Source organism: Peromyscus californicus, unplaced genomic scaffold (genome assembly GCF_007827085.1).
Source record: "Peromyscus californicus insignis strain IS unplaced genomic scaffold, ASM782708v3 Scaffold_5__1_contigs__length_169319896, whole genome shotgun sequence".
Classification (NCBI taxonomy): Eukaryota; Metazoa; Chordata; class Mammalia; order Rodentia; family Cricetidae; genus Peromyscus; species Peromyscus californicus.
In genome coordinates, this window is record NW_026294573.1 from 104,593,553 (window position 1) to 104,610,647 (window position 17,095).

General features: G+C 50.3%; 1 protein-coding gene across 4 annotated transcripts; it reads left to right on the forward strand.

The window, feature by feature from the left end:
- The first annotated feature begins 2,622 nt into the window (after positions 1 to 2,622).
- Positions 2,623 to 16,131, forward strand: Atosb (atos homolog B). Of its 4 annotated transcripts, none has more exons than XM_052717155.1 (9): positions 2,623 to 2,741; positions 11,523 to 11,666; positions 11,900 to 12,868; positions 13,583 to 13,641; positions 13,804 to 13,909; positions 14,039 to 14,197; positions 14,434 to 14,502; positions 14,596 to 14,771; positions 14,892 to 16,131. In XM_052717155.1, the coding sequence occupies exons 3-9, from the start codon at positions 11,975 to 11,977 to the stop codon at positions 15,043 to 15,045; spliced, it is 1,617 nt and encodes a 538-aa protein (XP_052573115.1). In that variant the 5' UTR covers positions 2,623 to 2,741; positions 11,523 to 11,666; positions 11,900 to 11,974; the 3' UTR covers positions 15,046 to 16,131. The 4 variants fall into 4 exon arrangements, with proteins under 4 accessions (XP_052573115.1, XP_052573114.1, XP_052573113.1 ...); XM_052717154.1 differs by lacking the exon at positions 2,623 to 2,741 and adding an exon at positions 3,092 to 3,204; XM_052717153.1 differs by lacking the exon at positions 2,623 to 2,741 and adding an exon at positions 8,401 to 8,702.
- Positions 16,132 to 17,095: the final 964 nt, after the last annotated feature.

Consider the following 17,095-nt stretch of genomic DNA (forward strand, 5'->3'; position numbering starts at 1 on the left):
AATGATACTGTATCAATATTGGTTCTTTAATCATAGCAAATGACCTATACACTTCATGATATTAATAATAAATAGAGATAGTAGTCAGAGGTAGATTGCTTGCCTGGGATGTACAGTGCCCTAAATTTAACTCCCAGAACTGAAATACTATTAATGAAAATGGGGTTTGAGTATGTCTGGAAACTACCCCATCTTCACAAGATTTCTGTAAATCTAAAAAGAAAGTTGTTCTAGGGCTGGTGAGATGCTCAATGGATAAAGGCCCTTTACTGTCAAGTCTGACAACTTGAGTTTAATCCCTAGACTCTACGTGATAGAAGTTGAGGACAGACTCCAGAAAATTTATCCTCTGATATTCACACATGCCCTGGGGTATGAGCATGTGTGCAGGCTTGTACACACACACACACACACACACACACACACACACACACACACACACACCACAGTCTGTTGGCACCATCCTTTTTTTTTTTAAACAAAGTCTCTAGTCCTACTATGTAGACTAAGCTGGCCTAAAACTCATGGTGATCTGCCTGTCTCTGCCTTCCAGAGGCTGGGATTAAAGGCTTGTGCCACCATCCCCAACTTTGGCACAATCCTTTAACCTTACACACTCAAAATTATGAGCCTGAAGCCAATCTGGGATTTATAGGGAACTCTATTTACAAACAAAATGTAGTTTATCTAAATCCATAGTTAATAAAAATCTAAAATTCAGAGGGCGTATCTTCAACCCTGTGCTCTTCTTCACTGCATAAAACCCTTCCAATTTTAAATTATATAGTTTTTTTGTTTGTTTGTTTGTGTTTTTTGTTTGTTTGTTTGGTTTTTGGTTTTTCAAGACGGTTTCTCTGTGTAGCTTTGGAGCCTGTCCTGGAACTCACTTTGTAGACCAGGCCGGCCTCGAACTCACAGAGATCCACCTGTCTCTGCCTCCTGAGTGCTGAGGTCAAAGGCGTGCACTACCACCTCCTGGCTTACAAAGGTATTTGTATACTACCTAAATAAATTTCTTTTTTTAAGATTCATTTTAGCCTGGCAGTGGTGGTGTACACCTTTAATCCCAGCACTTAGGAGGCAGAGGCAGGTAGATCTCTGTGAGTTCGAGGCCAGCCTGACCTACTGAGCGAGTTCTAGGACAGTCAGGGCCACACAGAGAAACCCTGTCTCGTAAAAACAAAACAAAGGAAAAAGACTTATTTTAATTACGCAGATGCACCTGTAGGTGCTGGCAAAAGCCAATAGCCAGCATCAGATCCCCTAGAGCTGGAGTTACAGACAGTTCTGAGCCCCAGTCATGGCAAATTCTCCAGACCTCATGAGTGAATTTCTTAAAGGTGGAGGGATTTTTTTCCTTTTCCTTTCGTGTGCAGCTATGTAGCACACCTTTGGCATTGAACTGACCAGTTTGTGTTACTCACTGTCCCCTCCCTCATCCTACTTCACAAGCATCTGAGACAAAAGGATCTCTGCACATTCAAAGCCAGCTTGGGCTACATTGTGAGTTCTAGGCGGGTACCACTAGAGCAAGAAAGACCTTGTCTCAAAACAAAAACAATACAAATGAATAAACACACACACACACACACACACACACACACACACACACACACACACACACACACACACGTTAACTAAAGTCACAGAGCCTAAAGAATCAGAGCCTTCAGAACTTTTTTCTCTATTTGTCAGAACCAACCCTATCAAAGTATCCTGGAGGCCCCAAACTAGCTCTGTGGCCAGCCTGAGTTCCACAGGTGTCTCTGTGCTGCCACCTACCGGTATCTAGGGTCCATCTTTCTAGCCTCCTGTACCTCCTATGGTGGACTTGAGACCTCCACATTGCAAAGCATTGACTTTCACACAGTTCACTCAGTACCTTTACAAGGCAAAATACTTTTCTTCGTCAATTTCAGGCTCCCATAGCCCCACTTCAATTCTTTTATATCTCAGGTAACAATATCATGTATTTTCATTTGTATTTTTCTACTTTAAGAGAAGTCTCCGTTTATTACTGATAGTCTTCTTTTGCTAGAGAAATCTGCTAAAACTTTTCCTCACTCTGCGACTTGCCTCCCCACTTTCGAAGCAAGGTCACACATTTCCCTGAGCCACCTTAACAGAAACAGATGTGACTCCTACTGCCCATTCCTGGACCCGGACCCGACCACATAATTTAGCTAACCCCGTAACTCCACTGTTCAGAGTCTCCTACTTTTCATAGACCCCTGAGATTCCTTTATACTATGTTGCAGACCTCTCGGATTTTCATTAGTAAATACACATTACTAACTCAGTAGTTCTTACAGAGGCACAAGTTCCTCAAGTAGCTCGCTCACACCAGCAAAACCCCAGGAACTCAAGCACTTGCGCGGGGAGGGGGCAGAAGAATAGTGAGTTAGCGGCCAGTTTACAGTAAAAAGGGACCCTTAAAGGAAAAAAGAGCGGAGACAAGGGAGAGAGAGGGGAGGGGAGGGGAGGGGAACCTAGAAAGAGAGTGTTTATTGAGTTTTGGCCGGAGCTCTGGCTCCCCACCCGCCGCCGGATCTGGTCATTTTGGGGTTGTAGCTGGTCAGGCAAAGCCCCGCCCTCCTGGACCTGTCATCACAGAAGCCGCACGTGGCCGGGGTGGGACCTCAGACGACCTGCAGCCATCACTTTGTCTCCTCCGTCATCTGTTGGGGCCGCCGCCGCCAATCACAGCCAGCCGACCCGGGCCAAGGAGCGTGTGCGCCCTGGTGAGGCAGGCGGGAGAAGGGGCGGGGGATAAAAGTCACTGCAGTCAGAGGGGACAGTGTTCCTGTGAAAGGGACCTGGAAGGAGTTCCACCAGGCTGTAATCCGAGGGGGTGGGTCCTGATGAAAGGCGGAGAGACCCAAAGGGAGGCGGGGATCAGGGGGTGGTGCCTCAGGAAAGCAGAGGATCCTGGGGTAATGCAAAGAAGACGAAAGGGGCGGGGTCACGGAGGGGGCGTGGTTCGGGCTGCAGAGGCGGAGTCTGAGGGATTAAAGAACCGGGGCAAGGGGGACCAGCCTGGGGAAGGTGGGAGCTGGGACAAGGGAGAGGGTGGGCCGGGGCGTTGCGGGGGCGGGGCTCGGACCCAAGGGGAGAGGTTTACAGGCCCAGGCTGCAGCTAGGGCTGCTCAGTCACTGCCCCCATCTACTACCTTCTCAAGTGCAACAGGACCCACGGAACTACAGGTGTGGGGCGGGGTGCGCGTGAAAAAGGAGACAAGGCCGAGGGTGGGCTTGGGCAGACCTGCAGTAGGGACCACCGTTAGCGAACCAAAGAATTTGGAGATTGATGCTGTGGAGTGGGTGACGCGGAATTGGGGGAGCGGTTAGGGGCTCAATGTGTGAGCAAGGAGACGCACTCTGTAGGGACTGTTGTGGGGGAAGGGCGGGAGTACTTTGTGGAAGTGGGAGGTGATACTTGAGCGATTTGGAGGAACTTCGGGAGAATGGGGGTCTATGTGATGGAAAATGCCTGGTGGGCCAGCGTATGGGAGAGTCGGTGGGCTTGTGTAGAGAGAGGGGATGGGCTGTGGGGTACTATATGAAGGGCTGGAGTTGTGGGCCCCCTGCTGGGGAGAATCCCAGTACTTCTAGAAAGTAGCATTCTGCTGCATTGTAGGGACTCCAGAAAGACATTCGAGGTCTACGTTCTAGGAGTGAGGGTGCTGGACTTAATTGAACGGGTAGCCAGCCTAGTGCTACTGGATGCTAGCTCCTAACCGTACCTTCTGTCGTGGGGACACAGAGAACAGGCAGGCCCTGCTTGCTACAAGGGGTTGTGTGACTGTGTCTTGATCCTACTTTGAATCTGTCTAGCTGGGGCTAGGATACCTTCCCCAACTAGTGTCTCCGGGGACCCTTCTGTCACCGGGTTCCTGTCAATCCCCAACCTAGTTCCTGTTCCTCCAGAAGCCTGCTTTGGTCTCTGCCCACCCCACCCCACCCCCTGCCCTGCCCTTATGCTCTGGGTGTGCTCATTTCCCACTTCCTTCCTCACACTGGGGCCTGGCCTGGTTCTTGCCAGTCTAGGATCTATGACCTGCTCCAGACTTTGTTCTTAGTGGTCAGAGACCCTGGTAACCAACATGGAGGCTCAGATCCCACCTCACTACCACCACCAACATCTGGGAAATCCCAAGTGACTCGCGGCCACATTTTACCTCTTGCCAAAAATTGATTTCTCTGCTTTTGTCCTTCCCTGGGTGGGGAATCAGAGGATCCTCAGAAATTCTAGGGGTTCTCTAGGAAAAATGCTGAGAAGTAGTGAAGGTCCATTATGCTTGGAAAGGTGGGCTACTATGGTAAGCCTGACCTGGGAAGGGATAGGTTCTAGCCCAGCTAGGGCATGAAGACAGAATGGCTCTCTACACTCTGGGTCTGGAAGTAGACTGTCAGAACAGAAAGAGACTCGATGTGGTGCCACTGTTCTTTTTGCCTCTAGGTTGGCTTGGGGAGGGTGGGAAAGGGCTGCCTGCCACACCGTGACTGAATGAGTGTGACAGTGTCGCTGAAGGGGGCCCCAAGTCAGCCTTCTCACACAGCCACCCAGTCGCTGAGAGCCTGGCTGAGGAAGGGAGGGGTGCTCAGGACAGACAAAGCCATGGGGTAGGGTGGGGTAAAGAAGGGCAGGCCGAAGCCTTTTGAGGAGGCACTGATTTCTATGGCAACACTGCTTCCCAGACGCTCTTTATCAGAGAGGGGCGGGCCTAGGGCCGAGGCATTCAAGCTTCCTCTGGGCCTGGGCATTTTGTGTGAGTGGGTGGGGCATAAAGAGAAAAGCCACCAGTTTGCTATGCTGAGTATATAGCCTTTCTGCTTTAGTTCCAGCAGCAGGGAATTCAGTTGCTTGAGCCCATCCTCTGTGATGGACATGAGTGCACATCAGCCATCAGAATTATAAGGCCAAGGTTGTAGATGTCCTCAACGGTCGTTGTTTAATGGAATCCTTATTTTAGTTCTTTGTCTGTTTATTTATTTATTTATTTATTTATTTATTTATTTATTTATTTTGTTTTGGGCTTGGGGGTAGGGTGTCAAGTAACCAAGGCTGTCTTCAAACTCACTGTATACCTGATCATGAATTTGAACTCCTAATCTTTCTGTGTCCACCTCCCGAATGTTGATTATAGACACACAGCACCAAACCCAGAAGCTCCCATTTTAAATTTGCAAATTTGTGGTCAAAGAAACTGGTTCCTAAGGCTGCATAGTGAAAGAGCAGGAGTTAAGATCCAAGTTTTCAAATTGCTGTTCAGTATCTAGGCCCATTGTTTTCTTCACTACATTTTATTGAAAATCTATTATGTGCCAGGCTCTGAGAATGTTAGCACAAAGAACAGAGTTGCTGTTCTCAGGGAGCTTCCAATAAGAAGGAAAAGAAAGACAAATAAAACAAAAAACAAACCCATGTGTATGCTTGTGAGAAATTAAATTGAGGTGCATGCCTTTAATCCCAACACTCAGGAGGCAAAGGCAGGTGGATGGATCTCTGTTAGTTCGAGGCCAGCCTGGTTTCCAGAGCGAGTTCCAGGACAGCCAGGGATACACAGAGAAACCTTGTCTCAAAAAAAGCAACAAAACCCAACACCCCCCCCCCAAAAAAAAAGAAGTAAGCTAGGGGTAGCTGCAATTTATTTAAAAAGAGGGGTGGGCAGTAAGCTGAGTCCGCTTGTAAAAGCACTTGCTGTACAAGCCTGATGACCTGATTTCTATCCTTGACCTCATGGTGAAAGGAGAGAACAGAATCCCCCAAGCTGTCCTCTAATCTGCCCTCACACGTCATACACACACACTAATAACAACAACAACAATAATAATAATGAGGAAGGAGGAAATATTAAGAGAGGGTCTTACTATGTAGCCTTGGCTAGCCTGGAACTCCATATTCAGATCAGGCTGGCCTGAAACTCACAGAGATCAGCCTGCCTTTGCCTCCCTAGTGCTGGGATTAAACGCATGTGCAACCATTCCCAGCAGTGAATAATTTTGTTTGTTTGTTTCTTTGAGACAGAGTCTCTCTGTGTAACCCTGGATGTCCTGGAACTTGTTGTGTAGACCAGGCTGGCCTCAAACTCACCAGGCTGACCTCAAAGTCATTAAAGGTAAGCAGATCTCTGTGAGTTTGAGGCCAGCCTGGTCTACAGAGCTACACACACACACACACACACACAAACCTAAGAACCAAAACCAATAATAATTATAATAATAAATTTTAAATAATTTATTTTTATTTAAATGTATTTTATGTGCATTGGTGTGAAGGTGTCAGATCCACTGGAAATGGAGTTACAGACAGTTGTGAGCTGCCATGTGGGTGCTGGGAATTGAACTCATGACCTCTGGAAGAGCAGCCAGTGCTCTTAACTACTGAGTCATCTCTCTAGCCCCATAATAATTTTTTTTAAGTCAGGCTGTGTCTAGTGGCACACACCTGTAAACCTAGCACTCCAGAGGCAAAGGCAAGAGATTACCAGAGTTAAATCCAGTCTCACAGCTACTAGGTGCCCTGTCACAAAGAAACAAAGCAAAGACAACAAACAAAACACCCAGTCCTGTAACCCTAACCTTCTAGAAGCTAAGGCAGGAGGATCATGAATTCAAGGTCAGCCTAGGTCACACAGCAAGATCTTGGCTCTAAAAATCAAAACAACAGAAATGCAAGCTAAGAGTTTAGCACAGCTAGTTATGACCTCATGCATGATTGAACCATGCTACTGTCCCCAGGGCATACTGAGGCCTGGAATATTTTTGATCTTGACTCCTTTAGTATTACCCCCTGATTTTTGTACAAAACTGAGGATTGAAAGTATGGTATAGTAAGACAGAACAAGGTAGAGTTGCTAAGGTTTTCCTAAGATGGTCTGTGTCTCTTTCTGTCTTCCTAGTGAGCTTTACTAAGGCAGATAGGTTCTCACATTGATATTCTGCAGTTTTGTTAGAGCTTTGACAATTTTTTAAAAAATCCTGCTGCTTTCAGGGAAGTCAATCTTAAGGAGCTGGGTTCTTTTCTGGGGTGCTTTCCTACTCATCAGAGGTAAAGAGAAAGAATCCTAGAAAACTGTTGTTTGCTGTATCTAATTGTAGAACACAGAGAGGGAGTAGGTGAAGAGAGGGTGTCTCTTTTTACAGTCCAGTCACAAATGATGTTCCTGGGGGACGCATAGCATAGGCAAGGCAAAAAAGGGCCTTGTGCCTTATTAAGTCTTTAAATTATGAAGGAATGAACTCTGCTTCTTTTGGTTCTGGTGTTTGTTTCCTGTTTCTGTGACTGTGTGGGAGGAAAGGTCTGATTTGGTGACAACCTGTCTAACTCACTGTTAAGTTCAGAGAACAAGGTAGACAAGGCTATCCATTTTCCTAGGTTATCTCTGGAGCAGTCCCTCTAAAAACGTGTCTGTGAATGCCCAGACCTTGCAAAGATTCCACCCTGGTTATTTACGGAGCCAAAGGACAAAGGTTAGGGATGCTGATTCTGCTGCCACTTAATTTGGCTGGATCTGGGCTGGGCCTGTGGCCCAGTGACTCAGGGGGAGGTTGGTGAGTTTCGAGGGAGCTGTGAGTCATGAAGATGAGCTTGATGTCAGGAGTGACTGGACAGAAGCCCTTCTAGCTCATTTCTTAGGATGCTGAGCTTCCTCAAGCAGAGCAGAGGCCTCTCAGCAAGAAGTGCTTCCAAGCCCAATTTGAGAAGAGTTTCCAGACACAAAGAATGAGGCCTGAGTCCCTGAAATTTAAATGTATTCCTGTCTCAGGAGCCCCCTGGGGTCTCTAACAAAGACCAAAAAACAAACAAACAAAAACTAAGGAGACCATCTTTCAGTCTGGATGGAGATAAAGTCCGACGTCAGGTCTTTTTCTTCCTCTTTGACCCATAGGAAGCTTAATGGATAGCAACAACCCTCTCACTTGGAGCTCTGTTTAGGAATGCTGGGAGAGGTGAACAGGGTTGGGTTTGGTATGAGAAAAATAGGCTGAGGTGGAGATTGTTGAGCTGTATCTGTAAAAGCCCTGGAGCTTCCTATTAATGTACCTCAGAACAGGAAGGGTGGAGGAGAAGCGTTTGTTGAGATGTCTGGAGGGGTTAAATGGCAGGGCAGAGAATTACTTGGGACTTGGACAGAAAAAGGGTTAAGAAGGTGGGCGGGGCAAGATTGGGTAGGCCTGCCCTGATGTGGACCAATAGACGTGCGCCCCTTGGAGAGGGCGTGACTCACTCTTGAGGTTGCCGAGAGGTTGGCCTCCACTTGGCCAATGAGCATAGTTGTTGCCCAGGGAGGGTGTGGTCTGAGGGGGGCGTGGCAGCCGTGGTCGCAGTGGCGGGGGTGGCCGGGCGCTGGGCGGGGCGGGCGGCCCCATCAGCTGGTAGGAAATGGCCTGTGAGTCAGAGGGGCAGCCGAGTCTGCGGCGCGGAGCCGGGGCGGCCCCGGGGAGGGACCGTCGCGGGGAGGGGTGCAACAGCGGCTAGAGGGGCTTCGGACGCCAGGGCCCGCTAGTGTTGCACACGAAGCTGATCAAAGAAGAGCCAAGCAAAAGCAAAGCTCTCAGCCTAAGCCACCCTTTGTCTGGGTTGGGGGCCCGTAGCAGGGGCGGGGGGGAACTGGTTATCCGAGGGGAGGGACCGAGACGGGACGGGACGGAAGGGCCCGGAGCAGCGGCCACCGCAGCGGAGCCAATTTAGGAGCGGGGTGAGTGTGTACTAGGTGGAAGGTGCAGATCTCCAAAGCCTCTGCAGGGTATGGGGCCTGTCCCAGGTTGTGAAGAGGAAGGGAGTGAGAACCGACCTGGGAGGCTAAACAGGGGGTGGGGGATCGTCCAGAACAAGGAGTCCAGGAGCCAAGGTGAGTCTACCCGTTTGAGTTTGGAGGGGTTGCTGAGGTCTGCTCCCTCTCTATTAAGGGTGAAGGGCTCTAGGCCAGAAGCCAGAGGGAGGGTGAAAGCAGAGATTGACCTTCCTACTCACAGTGGTGGTCTTAGGAACAGTTACCTTAGCGTGTGTAGACATGTGTGAGGACAAAATGTACAGCAGTGAGCAGCAGTACTCTGCATAGGGTAAGAGTGGAAAACACATGGATAGAAATTCTTCCCATAACACTCCTTAGTCAGGGTGGAATGGGTGTCTTGAACACTGAAGGGAAGGAGAGAATGAGCCTTAGGTGTCCTTCCTATACCAGAACCTCTCCCACCTCCTGGGCCTAACAAGTATCTGAGGGTACAGACCCCTTGGTATTCTGGGACTTGTTGTTTTTGCTGGCCTTGTTCTCGGCATGTTGGGAGCTGTAGTCCTTGGCAGCCACAGTCTGGCACAGCTGTTTAATGCCAGCTGCTGCCCATGGAGGGTGAGGTTTGGCTTATCCTGGCCTGTCCCCCTCCCTGCAGTCCTGCCCCATGAGTCAGCTGGAAGCCATGGTCTAAAGCCAGACTGGCTGGGTGGCAGAGGAGTGAGTCTTAGAGCGTCTCTTGACAGGGAAGGAACTAATAGGCTCTGGGTTAATGAGCAGATGCCAGGCATGCTGGGGTCACGTAGAGCATCATGTCGTCACCTGGCTTCCTCGAGGCAAGGGCCCAGGAGGCTAACTGAGATGACCTGGAAATTGGGGTGCTAAGGAAAATGCCCTTCTTGAACTTTAAGACCTGGGTGGAGAATAGGCGGGGAAGAAATGAGAACAGGTTGTACCCTCTCACCACACTGCCATTATTAGTGCCCTCCCCTTTCCAGCCATCTCACCCACCATAAAGGACCAGAATAGTCTTAGGATCTCAGTTCTCAAGAGGGCCTGGTGACATGGGAAGGATCGGCCTGCGGTGATGGGAAGGATTGACGTAGGGGAGCGTTTCAGTCCCCAAGTGTAAATGTCTCCTTCCTCTCTGCCTCCTACCACCACATCTGCTGTTGTGATTCTCCCCTGTACAATTCATCTCTCTGCTTCTCATTCGGGGAGACTTTCTCTGCATTGTCAGAACGGCTGCCCAGATCACCAGGGCTGGCATTTAGGCTTTTTTGAGTCTTATGTTGTGTGTTTCTCCTGAGCTTAAAATTGGGCCTGTCCTCAGGTTTGACATGATCAGAAGTGAACAGAAGTATTATTGGGTTATAGAAGATAGTGACTATCATATGGAAGTCTCAGAGGAGAGATGCCTTTTGGAGGGGATGGACTTTGAGCTATCCAAGGAAGAGGAGTGGGAAAGAGTATTTTTTTGTTTGTTGGATTTTGTTTGTTTGTGTTCTTGTTTTTGCTTGCTTGTTTGTTTGTTTTGAGACTAGGTTTTTTTTGTGTGTGTGTAACCCTGACTGTCCTGGAACTCCCCCTGTAGACCAGGCTGGCCTGGAACTCAGAGATCCACCTGTCTCTGCCTCCTGAGTGCTGGGATTAAAAGTATGCGCCACCACCACCCAACTTGCTTGGTTTTTTTGTTTGTTTTGTTTTGTTTTTTTGTTCTGTTTTGTTTTTATTTTATTTGAGATAGGATCTCTTGTAGCCTCAGCCGAACTTGAACTCTCTGGTGTAATGGAGGCTGGCTGTAACCTGGTTTTTGTCGTTTCTTTTTTGTTGGTTTGGTTTTGAGGAAGAATCTCAAAATGTAGCTAGACTGGTCTCAAATTCCAGATCCTCCTGCCTCAGCCTCTAGCATTATGCTAAAGGGCGTTGTGGCTGGTAGGACTCACAGGCTGCCAACCAAATAAGGATGACAGTGAGGACAGCTGGCCTTCAACTTGACAGCCTCATCGCTGTGATACTGGTTTCCGGTCCGTGAAGACCGTTTTTGTGCCTTGGCAGCCAAGAAATGGTTCAGGTGTTGTGAGTGTTGGTTGTGCACTGGGGGAAGGGCACGGAGAGATTCTCCTGCTGTTCCCAGTCCACTTCATGCTGCTTTCTTATCTCTAGTTTGCAGGGCCCAGGGGGAGGGGCGAGAACTAGAAAGTACCTCTGACCATGTTCTCTCCTCCTGCCACTTGTTTTTGGTTGGATTTCTTTTCTCTGGTTGAGAAGATAGATTGCAGGGGGCAGTTGGCATTTCAGATATGAAGGGCTGGCTTGGAGCTGACTTGAGGTTTGTAGTTGTGTGACGGGGTGTGACTATCTGCATGACCTCTGCCCTTAGCACTCTCGGGTGGCACTTGCCCCTTTGGATAGACATATGGAGATGAGTTGTGTAACTGGGTGGCCTTGAATAAGAGGTAAATTATTGCCCTGTCCACCTAGCTGACATGGTATCTCTCTGATCTTTGGGGCATCTCATACTACTACTCAGGGCCCGTTTCCAATATAGTGACCCTGACAAATGGTTCCTCTTGCCTCTCCTTATTTCTCACATCCTTAATACAGTCAGGCAAGACTGGCTTCTCAGTTCACTCCTCACGTAGCCTGTCTCTTCTGTTTCTGAAGAGCCTGTCACAAAGGGCGAGGATGTTTTGATGTGTGTGCTAATACAATAGCCCATATTAGTGGAGGGAATTTTACCATTGGCTTCAGGGATCCCGGCTTATATTTTCTCTTCTCTTTCAGGGTCCAGCTGAGCCCAGGAGCTGCACGGAATGGTGGCAGTCACCTTGCCAGTGCAGTGGGCATGGACCAGACTGAAAGCTAGAGGAACCAGACATCAGACAGGAAGAGGGGACACACACCTGGGCTTGAGGCTTCTTCATCGGGGTAATTGCCAGGAAGAAGGAGGGACTCAGGAACTAAACATTCCACCTCTCTGGAATTCTGAGAGTAGCCTCTGAATTCCATTAATCTGTCCCAGCAGTGGACAACTTTACCCCACGAACTGCTCAAGGTCACCTGCTGAGGATGATGGGGGGTGGGGGGGAGAAGAGTCTGAAACTCAGCTGGAAGAAAGAAAGCTCCTTGATTTCCCTGACCGCTTTTCTTCTTTGTTACAGATGTCCCCAGGCCCCCCAGCCCAGGCCCAGCATAAAGGCCGTGTGGGGGGGCCCCCCTGACCCAAGGGGGGCTTCATGCGCCACGTGCAGGCGGAGCCGTCTCCATCCTCAGAGCCAGAGGCTGGCCCTTCACAGCCTCCAGTCAGACAGGGGACCCTCCAGGGTGGCCTGCTCATGGGCTACAGCCCAGCAGGGGGGGCGACATCCCCCGGGGTCTACCAGGTATCCATCTTTTCCCCTCCAGCTGGTGCCTCTGAGCCTCCTAGGGCTCTGAAGCGGCCGGCCCCTCCCACTGAGGGTCCCCGGGAGCTGAAGAGAGGCCCTGGGCTGGGGGCCAGAGAGGGACTACCCCCTGAAGAACCATCTACTGTGGGACTATTGGGCCCAGAGGGACTGGGTCTGGGACTGGGTGTGGCCAGCCAGCATTTCTCCCATCATGGCCTCTGTGTTGTGGAACAGGGAGGTAGTGCCACCTCACCTTGGACTTCAGGGACCGGGAGTACCCCTTGGCCCTCATCAAATGCTTCCTGCAATACTTTGCACGCCAGAGACTGGGCTTTCCCAGATCAAGGGGGACAGGGGTCCTTGGGGGAGTCTCCAGGGCCAGCCCCTTCAGGCCAGCTGCACACACTTGACACTGATTTGCACAATCTTGCACAAATAGGGAGTAAGAGCCCAGTGGCTAGGGTGGGCAACGGGAGCAGCCCCTGGCCTAGGGAGTCCCCTGGAACTGCCAATGGGCACAGTCCCGAGCACACACCCCCTGGCCCTGGACCTCCAGGCCCCTGCCCCACCAAGCGAAGGCTGCTGCCTGCTGGAGAAACCCTGGATGTCTGCTCTGAGGAAGAGGGGCCAGCCCCTCGGAGGCGCCGGGGAACCCTGGGCTGCCCTCTTGCTGCCAATAGTTCTGATGCCAAAGCCACACCCTTCTGGAGCCACCTGCTGCCTGGGCCCAAGGAGCCTGTTTTGGTAAGCCAGTGGATGAGTTCATCTATTCTTTTATTTATTTATTTATTTTTCTTTCTTTGGAGACAGGGTCTTTTGTATTCCAGGCAAGCCTAGGTTGCCAAAGATGACCTTGAACTTCTCCACCTCCCAAGTGCAGTGTTGGGATTATACAAGGCATATGCTACCCCCACCATAGTTTATGTGGTGGTGTAGATTGAACCCAGGGCTGTGTGCATACTATACAAACATCCTATCAACTGAGCTATATCCCCAGTCTCCTGGTTTTTTTTTTTTTTTTTTTTTTGGTTTTTCGAGACAGGGTTTCTCTGTGTAGCTTTGCGCCTTTCCTGGAACTCACTTGGTAGTCCAGGCTGGCCTCGAACTCACAGAGATCCGCCTGGCTCTGCCTCCCGAGTGCTGGGATTAAAGGCGTGCGCCACCACCGCCCGGCCTGGTTTTGTTTTTTGATACAAGGGCTCAAATAGCCTAGGCTGACTTCAAACTCCCTATGTGGCCAAGGATGAGTTCTTCATCCTCCTGCCTCTACTTCCTAAGTGCCAAGATTATAGGCATATATTACCACATCCAGCGTACTCTCATCTACTCTTGTGGGCGTTTGTGTAGGGGAAGGCGGAGGAGACCTAGAGAGATGTTCTTCTGAGAGCTTGTAGTAAGTCCTTGTCCCAGATGATGTCTGGTCTTCATGCAGTCTCTTTTCTCCATGTTTCACCATAGGACCCAACAGACTGCAGTCCCATGGGGCGGAGGCTGAAAGGTGCCCGTCGCCTGAAGCTGTAAGTGACGGGATTCTCCCTCCACCCCGGCCATGAAAGCAAAGGCCCAGTGCTATCTATAGCAGGGAGCCCTGGGGAGTAGCAAAGAGTGGGGTCCAGGAATTGAAAATAGGACTACCAGAATGCTCAAATCGACCCGCTGTGCACCCCTTCTCTCACCAGAAGCTCCCTCCGAAGCCTCCGGAAGGGGCCAGGCCTGCTGAGCCCTCCCAGTGCCTCCCTCTTCCCCTCCCCTGCCGTCAGCCGTACCCTGCTGGGCAACTTTGAGGTAACAACTCCTTTTGGGCTTTGTGATTAGGAGCTCCTGGGAGGAATTCAGTGGTGGGATGTGGCTCAAATAGACGAAGGAAAGAATTGGTATCGCTCTCCGACTGTGTCTACTCCCCACCAATACCAGGAATCATTGCTTCGAGGACGCTTTGCGCCATCTGGCCACATTGAGGGCTTTACTGCGGAGATTGGAGCCAGTGGGTCTTACTGTCCCCAGCATGTCACGCTGCCTGTCACTGTCACCTTTTTTGATGTTTCTGAGCAAAATGCCCCGGCTCCCTTCTTGGTATGATATAGTACTTGACCCCAAAGTTACCTCAGAGGGGTTGGGGGGGGGTGCTAGGAGGAGTGGCAAAAGATAGTCCTTACCTGTTCTTCTTCTGCGAGTTAGTCAGGGTCAGGTGGGCAAAACTCTAGTATGGGGTGGAGCCGTGTCCAAGGGGAGATATTATAGAGCAATCAGTATTTCGTGCTCACGGCTCTCTAGTTCCTACCCTGGATGATGGTTTATGATCTTCCTAGGGTGTCGTGGACCTGAATCCTCTGGGGAGGAAGGGTTACAGTGTGCCCAAGGTGGGCACCATCCAAGTGGTGAGTGAGGGAGCGGTACCCGGAGGGAGCTGATGTGGGAAGAGAGGGAAATCCCCCCATAGACCCTACCGACCTGGACTGTCCTGTCCCCAGACCTTATTTAACCCCAACCAGACCGTGGTGAAGATGTTCCTTGTGACCTTTGACTTCTCGGACATGCCTGCTGCCCACATGACCTTCCTGCGCCATCGCCTCTTCTTGGTGCCTGTGGGTGAGGAGGGGAATGCGAGCCCCGCCCACCGCCTCCTCTGCTACCTGCTGCACCTCAGGTGAGCACAGGGCCCTGGGAGTGCTGGGAGGTTTGGGTTTCTATCCCTGCCCTCAGACAGGATCCCTCTCTTCTTCCCAGTCATCTGGATACTGACGCGGTTCACAATGTCTTCCTCCAGGTTCCGGAGCTCCCGCTCAGGCCGCTTAAGCCTGCATGGAGATATCCGCCTGCTTTTTTCCCGCCGGAGCCTGGAGCTGGACACGGGGCTCCCCTATGAACTGCAGGCTGTGACTGAGGCCCCCCATAATCCACGTTATTCACCTTTGCCCTAATTGCCATCGTCCTGAAGGGAGGTGGGCCCAAAGCCTGCCTATCCAGCTCCATCCTGGACAGGGTAAACTGTGGAGAAATGGCGAGAGCCCCTTCAGGCTTGAATTAAAGCCCTCACCACGCTCACACCCAAATTGATTATTTGGGTGTTTAAAGCTTCTGATCCTTCCACACCCTGTCTACTCTGGGTACTCCATGTGCCTGTCCCCTCCCTTGGGTTTCCCAGGCCAGCTTAGGTAGTAGGGAGGAACCAGAGCTACCCTGAGATTGTCCCAAGTTCCTAGGCAAGTAATGCCAGTGTTGCCTCCCTGTCCTGGGCAGGGGCCACTTATTATTTTATTTATTTTTAATTTATAATTTATTCAAATTGGATTGCCTTGGTGACCTCCCAAACCTGATCATTGGCATCACCCCACTCTGACATTGCTCCAACCTCAGGACTTGAAGAAGCCGATGTCGGGGCGAGGGAAGAACTGCTCTCCCTTGGCTAAGGGCAGAGGGTTTATTCCAGAGGAACTGAGTCACTAGCCAAAGACTCAGCTTCCCTTGTTCTTCTCTATTCCTTTTCCCTTCCCTACCCATCTTTCAAAGCTAATGTGTGTGTGTGTGTGTGTGTGTGTGTGTGTGTGTGTGTGTGTGTGCACATGCAAGTGTTTGTGTGGGGTGCGTGTGTGAGAGAATGTGCATGTATGTGTAACACAGGGGTTTAACCACCCCTTACCTAGGGCTTCGGACTCAGTTGTCCCTCTCCTCCTACCTGTGTTTCCTTGCTTTGGGCTCCTGACTGAGGAAGGTGTCCAGGGACAGAGTCGGGCCTAAGGACTGGGGAACCTCCTCTCACCTGACCGGACTCTGACCCACCTACCTCAGCTGGCATGAGGGGGTGCCCCTCGTATTCAGTCATATGGTTCCCAGTTACCCCATTCCCCACTCAAGACTCTGACCCAGCCTCAACTCTTAACTCTTGGGGCTTGGCTGAGGGGAACAAGCATTTGCTGAAACTTGAAAACAAAACAAAAACAGGAAAAATTGTACCTGGTACATTTTTTTTTAGAAAAAAAAAATAAATTCTTGTTTGGAAACTTGAAGTAAGCTCTACTTTTTTTCTGTCTTCAGAGGATGTGGGTGGAGATGTGGGGCCTAATCGGACCTGGAACTCTTCTCTCTTCTAAAGAGGAAGCTACAGGCTGCTAAAAACCCATGGGATCTTAGGCTAGGTCGGGCTGATTCTTGGGGCATAGTCTTATTCCTTTTCATGTAATAAGGTGCTAGGGGCTGGGAGGGTAAAGTGCAGCTACAGAAGCTACACTTTGAGGACCTGGTTCTTACACTAATTCCCTAAGTTACTTTAGCCCTTCAGATCCTCAGTGTCTTTATATGTAAAACAAGGATGATGACGAAGACACAGGGTGTCAGAGACCTGAGCAAGGTGACATGCTCCAGACAAAATGAAAGACTGAGCCTTTTTGCTGGCCTCTGTATGTAAGGGAATCACGCCTGACAGTATCTGGCTCAGAAAATATGGGAAAAGCTGTTGATGCCTTGGGAAAAGAGGGAAGAGGGAAAAATCTCCGCCCAGTCGTCAAGCAAAGTTAGGCCTCCTAGTTACCGTGGCAACGGGAATGGGGTCAGTCCCCAGTGGGAGGGCTGAGCACAACAGCATGACTACCCAAGAATGTCACTATGGCAACCACGGCAAGTAGTCAGCGCCAAACCATTGATCGTTATGGCAACAGGTTAAGGCAGTTTCTACGAGCTGGAGAGTAAACTGAGTCACAGCTTTGGGTACAGAACTTGGTGGGAGGTGTTTCTGTACCACTTGCAGACAGAATATTGCCTCAGTTTCGACTACAATACCCAGGAACTTCTTGGTTCTTGAGAACCAGAACAAACTTGCAGGCCCGGGCTCTCTCTTCAAACTCTACGTTTCCCAGGGAACGTTTTGACGTACGCTCTGCTAAGTACGCCGATGGTTGGGGGGGAAGGGGGCGGAACGGACCAGGGCAAACTGTGGAATGAGACGCCGGAAGTACGTCGGGCGGAGTGGAACTT